This window comes from Rhincodon typus, unplaced genomic scaffold (assembly GCF_021869965.1).
Source record: "Rhincodon typus isolate 14 unplaced genomic scaffold, sRhiTyp1.1 hic_rhity00002176, whole genome shotgun sequence".
Lineage (NCBI taxonomy): Eukaryota > Metazoa > Chordata > Chondrichthyes > Orectolobiformes > Rhincodontidae > Rhincodon > Rhincodon typus.
In genome coordinates, this window is record NW_025967814.1 from 1 (window position 1) to 7,892 (window position 7,892).

The window sequence follows — 7,892 nt, forward strand, 5'->3', positions numbered from 1 at the left end:
GAAGTGTTCAGGCCTCTGGTCAAGGAAGCAGCCGAGGGCTCGCAGACTGTCCTGGTGTGGGATGGAGGTATAGAGGGATTGGATGTCCATGGTGAACAGGAGGCAGCTAGGGCCAGGGAACTGAAAATTGTCAGTATGGTGGAGGGCATCAGAGAAATTGTGGATGTAGGTGGGCAGGGCCTGGACAAGTAGAGAGAGGATGTAGTCAAGGTAGGAGGAAATGGGCTCAGTGGGGCAGGAACAGGCTGATACGATTGGCCTACCAGGCAGTCTGGTTTGTGGATTTTGGGACAGAGGTAGACTACATTGGAGGAACCAAAAGCAGACTGGGTGACCGCTTTGCAGAACACTTCCAGTCTGTGTGCAAGCATGACCTCGACCTCTCCACAGCTGGCCATTTCAACACAGCGTCTTGCTTGTATGCCCGCTTGTCTGTCCTTGGCATGCTGCAGTGCTCCAGTGAATCATAGCACACACTGGAGGAACAACATCTCATCTTCAGACTAGGCACTTTACAGCCTTCCGGACTCAATATTGAGTTCAACACCTTCAAATTGTGAACAAACTCCCATTTCTTCCCTTTTTTTTATTTTTAGTTGTTGCATTCTTTGTCACCATGTCCTGTCTCCCCTTCCCCCACTCCAGTGAGACTATCTTCTCTTTCCAGTCTGGCAGTTAGACCACCATTGTTCTGCCATTTTTACATTCCAATCACTTAGTCTGAACTATCGTCATCTTTTCTCCACCAGCAGTCTATACCCCACCACCGCGACAACCTGCCCCCAGCTATAGCATAAATGCTGCCCCCTCCACACTTCAGTTCTAATGAAGAGTCATCTAGACTCGAAACATTACCTTGCTGTCCCACCATGGATGCTGTCTGACCCACTGTGATCTCTAGCATCTGTTGTTTTCAAGACAAAGTGAGGCTGAGTGATATTATGAGCCATGAAATTTTGAGAGTTTAGTGCTAATTAGAAGGTGAAAGACTACCAAGATGATCAGGAGAAATATCTGATTGGAGTTGTTGTAAGAGACAGGATGCATTCACATATCTAGTGAGGATTGGAGAGCGACTGCATCACTGCTATGTCAATCATTTGCTTGATGAGAGAAGAAACCAAAGGTTTGTTGGCATTGCTGAATTCACTGTTCCAGCAAAGTGACTTGGGTCTTTGATTAACCCAAATTGATCAATATCACAGTCCCAACCATAAATGTAAAGTTAGTAATTAAAGTCAAAGTTTAGGTTTAACAGAAACAAAAAAAGTTGAGACAGGCGAGTCATGCTATTGGAAGTGGAAAGAGATTCTCAGGCAGAAAGGGAAAGAAACGAGATGGATTAATTGCAAGTATGTAGAAAAGAAGAAAATATTGAATTAAGGAAAAGCTGTTTTCTTTTACATGGATATAAACCTGGGAGCTTACTATGGAGCTGGCCATATTGATTGATTTTATTGTCACATGTACCGGAGTAAAGTAAAAAGCTTTGTTTATGAGCAGATCATGGTAAACAAGGATGTATAGATCAAAGGCTGTAAAATAAATTTAGAGGCATTCGGGTTACATCGCAAAGGGCGTGCGCTGAGTGAGATCAATGTTAGCAAGATCAGCATTATTTGAGCCTACAGTCCATTCATCAGTTTAATAACAGCCAGGAAGAAGCTGTTCCTGAACCTGCTGATGCATGTGTTCAAGCTTTCTGTATCTTCTGTCTGATGGAAGATGTTGGAGGAGATCATTACTGGGGTGCAATCGGTCTTTTGATATTGGTAGCCTTTCTGTGGCAAAGCGCTGTGTAAATGGAGTCTGTGGATGGAAGGTCGGCTTCCGTGATTGTCTGGGCTGTGCACACCACCTTCTGTAGTTTCTCATGGTCCTGGGCAGAGCACTTGCCAGACCAGGCCATTATGCAGCCAGACACTATGCTTTCAATAGTGCATCTGTAGAAGTTGGTGAGGGACCTTATGGACATGCCAAATTTCCTGAGCCACCCAAAGAAGAAGTGTTGTTGTGCCTTGACTGTTGCATCTACGTGGGAAGTCCAAGACAAGTTGTTGGTTGTCGTCACTCCGAGGAACTTGACACTCAGTACCTTCTCAACCTTAGCAGTCTTGGTTGTGATTACAGTAGTACAAAGTATATAACTCTACCTTAATTTTGAGATATTTTTAGTCATATTGCATTATATACAAGTACCATTTTATATTTTAATGTGCAGGTTGTTTAGGTAGGAAGAGAGAGTGTAGTATACTGTAATAGGCACACATTTTATATTTATGGGAAGATGTATTGAGGTTGCTTGCAGTTACACATGTTAGTCTTGCTGAGCCCAAAACGCACAAGTTCTTTTTAGATTGTTGGGAAATAAATTCCAGAGGAGTTGGCAAGTATTTGTATGTATTGTCGTCTACTCCATTGATGTTTTACATCTTTTCGTTGAAAGAAGACAGACAAATGCTGATTTTATCAAATAATAACTTGGATTACATTGAGTTGATTGACAAAACTGACTTCAGTAAAAGTCAGAGCAATCAGATTAATTCCTTTCTTCAGGCTCTAGGTTACAGTCTGTGCAAATATAATTCAAATCTTCATTTGGTTGCTTGCATAATGCTATATAGAAAAGCACTATCTTAATACATAGTACATGATTCTCCAACATTCCTGTATATGTAAAAGTTTGGAAAGATTTAGGGGGACATGGGCCAAATGCAGGCAAATAGGACTGGTTTAGTTTAGGAAACCTTTGTTGGCATGGATGAGTTGGGCTGAAGGGCCTGTTTCCATGCTGAATGACTCTGACTCTCCAATGTTTTTGGTCTGGATTTCTGGGATTCTCTATCCAGTGGAATGCTGAAAAGTTTGATGTCTAATACCTGAACTGGTTTTATTTCAAGCGTCCTTCATTCTTGCACAAAACATGGAAATATTTCTGTACTTTTGGTATGCACAAACATAACCTGGATGATTTTATGTTGCAGGTTACATACACAGGAGGTAGTAAATGTTTCAGTTGCTCATCTGTGGCAGAGAGAGATAAGTGGATGGAGAATCTACGGAGAGCAGTGCAGCCAAACAAGGTAACTGCATTTAACCAGGAACATGGTAACTGGTTTATTATCCTTCTCATTATTAAAGTATCTTTGGTAATTAGATTATTAAATCTAGCTTATTAAATTTTAAATTTTAACCAAGCCAGTGGAGAACAGTGTTAAATTACCAAAAGTAAGTTAGCATCGTGATGTCCTGTGTTTCTGGTTTTATCAATAAATGATTTTGACACTTTTAAGATATTTCATTTTCGTCAGAAGCTGATTCAAAAAGTAGGATACCTGTGGTGAACTGGCTTCTCTCTATAATTCACAGATGAAGTTTGAAAATGATTTGCTGTTGGAGTTTGAAAACCAGGAGTCCGATCAACTTGATTTGATTTTTATTTGCTAGCGGGAGTAACACAAGCAATCTAGACACTTGTCTGTAGGAGGAGATCAGGAGTTGAGATTGTTTGTTTGTTTGTTTGTTTGTTTGTTTGTTTATAACAGAGTTCACTTAATAATGTTTTTTACATTTTTACACGCACATTTGTACAATATTATTGGTCAGCAACTGTCACTGATCCTACCTCAACAATATGTTTTTGTTGTGAAATTATATGGAATAAGGAGGTGCAGTGTTTATTAACATCAGCCCTCAAGTTTGCTGAGTCATTCCACACCTATTATTCAAGCTGCAGTTTGCACTAACTGTTCTTACTGTTTTATCCCGACCTCCCTCCCTTCTATTTGCCCTCAGTCTAATTCTCTGTATATCTCTGCATGCAAACTCATTGTTTCCTGTCTTTAAATGCTAAATACCCTATCATGCTTTATGATTAGGCCAAGTGTTTTGGCCCATTTAGAACACAATCCTTCAAAGTCTAAGCAAAGGGCGATGTAACATTTCAGATTGGTTTGATTGTACTCCACTGATATCAACCCCAGATTAGTATTTGTACTGAGTCAACACAGCTCTATCACTTCACCCACTGTAAATAAAATTAATTTATTGATCAGTTTTATTCTGGTACCTGGAAACAGGTGACCAGATGTTTGTCATCTTACCATGAGGTTAACGTTACAAGTATGAAGCAGTAAAATACTGTGTAAGAAGGGGCACTATAGTTGAAGCTCGCATGACTGTACGAAACAGCAGATGGGATGCAGTAAATATTGAAATTTAGTCTGTCAAGTTTACAGACTGTGGAAGACTTACCAGTATAAGGGAAATGCTGGTCTCATGGTGAACCTTCTGTACAGAAGCAAGGGCTTTGAAGTGTTCCTGGACTGCAATTTTTGTAACTTTAATTAACCATGTTATAAAGGAATGTGTATGTTTGTCATGATGTTGGAAGATGCAGAGTTTAATTAAGCAAATACTCATAAGGTCTGAAGAATCCCATCAGTCTCGCTGATCTAATCTGCATCTTTCCGCTCCTAACAGTAATGCTATTAAACACCTCTCAGCCTTACATAGTGCTGTTAGGACACTATCTTCTGTCTCCAAGGACTGTAAGGCCTGGAAACGGTGGGTGTACTCTGATTTTGGCAGTGCTTGTATCTGTGGCTGATTCCTTGCTTTCATTTTTGTGCACAGTTCACCATCACATTCTGTTCTTTTTCCAGGTTTTACCATTGCTGCTTGCCGGCAAGTAGAATGCTGGTGTGTTCCTCAAATAAATATCATGATGATGTACAGCTTGTTTGGTGTTGTGGGATTGCATGAGGCAAATGTTGCATTGGTGTCAACAGGGCTTTTACAGCTGCAGCACATTAGTGTGCCTGGCTGTGTGTACATGGCATTTGTCCCCACCCTGTTCATACTGTCTTGTATGACCATGTGAGCAAACTGAATTGGATTCCTCAGGGCCCACAAGCTATTCTTGTGGCAACAGGTACAAGTTACCTGCCCAATGCAATTAACTTTTTATTCAATTTACCTTATCAATAAATAGTTCCTCCCTCCATTTGCCAGCTGGTTGTGACAGCACCTGCTGCAAACATTTAACAAATCAGAATTTTTGTCAGTATTATCAATGGGGCTTGCTCAGCTTGGTCCAATCCCTACTGGTAATGTATTACATGTCTGTGTATAAAAACAATACTATAATTTTCAAACTCTTTGTGTTTTCCGTCACTGTTGAATACTTACTGCAGTGTTCCACCTGTAGCTTTAATTTTTCTGGACTCACATCTGCAGCTTTATCTGTTATCTTCAAGTACTTGTTAATTTTAATGGTGGTCATATTACACAGCTCTTCAGTCTTCTGATTATTGGATTGGATATTCTGTCTTTGGATTTATGGATTACTTGAAGATCTGTTGAATTATTGCCTTCACCCCAGTCTTCTGACTTGGAAACCAAAACAACTCAACTGGTGCTGATAACAGGTTGTCATGGCTCTGTCTGTGTTGCACATGCTGTTATTGTCACCAGTCAGCGTTCTGTGAAGTCCTGGTGAAATACTTTTCCAAGTTCAAATTCCTCTACTTCCTTCCTGGCCCATATATCTACAGTGACCAAATGATTATTGGTTAACCTGCATTATGATGGCACTGAGAAATGTATGCGAACAACCCAGTTCGTCACTCCTTCTAGTTAGCCCTCCTTAGTTAAGGATCCAACTTTAACTCAGTGCCAACTAGATCATGGCTTCTGGTAACAGGGCAATGTCGTTTTCACCCTGTGAAAGACTATAATGCCCAACCACATAATAAAGCTTGTGGCAGTTTCCACTGTTTATAAATTATTTATAATATTTATTATTTATTTGTTAAACATTTGTCATGTCAGATGGCTGAATTGGATTATTTAAAATAATCAATATTTATGGGAAAAATTAGATAATCGGGTGAATCAGCAGGAAATGATTTGAAATTTCCACCCCTTCTGAACATTATTATTGAAATTCCATTTCTTTTCAGTGCTTAATGATCATTCCTGAGAGTGGCTGTTAGTTCATAAACCTAACTAGATTGGTACTTTAATATTTTAGGGAAGCAAATAACCGACTGGCAGATTCTTCAGTTAAATCTTTGCTGACTGTTGCAAGCAGACATAAAGAGAGGATGGTTTTGCTCCTGGTAATTAATGTCTTCCAGCAGCCACTACTTGTGATTGATTATTAACCCAAGAAAATTGTGTAATGTATTGATCAACGTGATCACAGCATTTTCTGATAAATTGCTGTGGAATAGTAGACAGGTTGCCCACTTCTGTGTTGTCCCTTGAGTCACTGTCTGATTCTGGATCTATTGGAAAGGAATGCTACTAAACAAAAGTCCAATTGTTCCTCATGGAAAAATGGGAGGGCAGTGCCCCAAACACTGCTTCTTGATTCCACCCATTATTATTACTACCATAATCAATTTAAAAAATGGCAAGGCCTTCAAGTTGGTTATCTGGGTGGGTCTTTTGCACACAAGAAGTAGAAGTCTTTTAAAAAAAAAAGAAATAGTGATGCATGCTTGTTTTACATTTTGTAGGACAATTGTCGTCGAGCAGAAAATGTACTCCGTCTCTGGATAATTGAAGCAAAAGACCTAGCCCCAAAGAAAAGGTACTTTTGTGAACTGTGTCTAGATGACACTCTATATGCACGAACTACCAGTAAAATGAAAGCAGATAACCTGTTCTGGGGTGAGCACTTTGAGTTCTACACTCTGCCAATGGTCAGGAACATCACAGTACACATTTACAAGGACATGGATAAGAAGAAAAAGAAAGATAAGAATAATTATGTGGGACTGGTTAATATTCCAATCACCAGTGTCATTGGGCGACAGTTTATAGAGAAATGGTACCCTGTCAGCACACCTAATCCCAACAAAGGCAAAGGTGGAGGTCCTTACATCCGCATCAAGTGCCGCTATCAAACAATTGCCATCCTTCCAATGGAACAGTACAAGGAATTTGCAGAGTTTGTTACCAACAACTACACCATGTTGTGCTCTGTGTTGGAGCCAGTCATCAGCGTGAAGAATAAAGAAGAGATGGCCTGTGCACTTGTTCACATTCTGCAGAGTACTGGTCGGGCAAAGGTAGGCATGGAAATCAGCATTGCAGTAAAATCAGAAGTACCTTTTATGTCATTCTTGTGTAATAGTAAACTAAATTATGATCTCAACAAAAAGCTTGGTGTCGAAAGATATTAGAAACTAATTACCGTGCAATTGTTCCTGGCTCTACTCCAAATTAATGTATATTATTGGATTCAAATGTTAAGTGTTCTTCCAATAATTTTCCTTTGTAAATGCATCTTAAGTGCACCTTTCTCATGTTCCTCTGCTTACTGAGTAAAAACACTGCCATTCAAACTTTGGATTGTAAAACTTCAAGTAGCCCTCCATTATTTTACAATGGGGTGGGGGGAGCGGAGGAGAGACAGAGAGATACCAGATAACCTAACTGTTTAACATGGCGTGTGGAAGAATTACTAAAATCTGTTCTCAGAGTAACTGTGCATTGAGACAAGAATCAGTCAATTAGATTTGTAAGGGTAGGCCCTGTCTGACTCCTTCAGTTGGATTTTGAGACAATAATTACTATGGCAAGTTCAGAGAATGGCTATGGGTATTGCCTAACTGGACTTCCAGAGGATATTTGCAGAAGAAATTATTCACTGAAATGAGAGAGAACTTTGTGATGTGCCAATAATTGGTTGAGTATGAGAGTAAGCATAAAGACAATACCCTCAATTTAGCAGAATATGACAAGTGAGGCACCTGTACTGGAGCACAGTTTTTCATAATTTATAACATTGAGTTGAATGAAAGAGTAAAGAGTTGTGTGTCCAAGTTTGGAGGTGATGCAGTGCACATGAGCAGCAAATTACAAGGTTGAGTAGATGACTA

The 7,892-nt window shown here is 39.8% G+C and overlaps 1 protein-coding gene across 1 annotated transcript; it reads left to right on the forward strand.

Moving 5' to 3' along the window:
* Positions 1-2,978: 2,978 nt before the first annotated feature.
* Positions 2,979-7,079, forward strand: LOC125481442 (ras GTPase-activating protein nGAP-like; the record flags this gene model as incomplete). The annotated part of the gene is made up of 2 exons (XM_048592991.1): positions 2,979-3,083; positions 6,525-7,079. Coding segments are annotated over exons 1-2 (591 nt in total), but the record flags the coding sequence as incomplete, so codon positions are not given.
* Between the last annotated feature and the right edge of the window lie 813 nt (positions 7,080-7,892).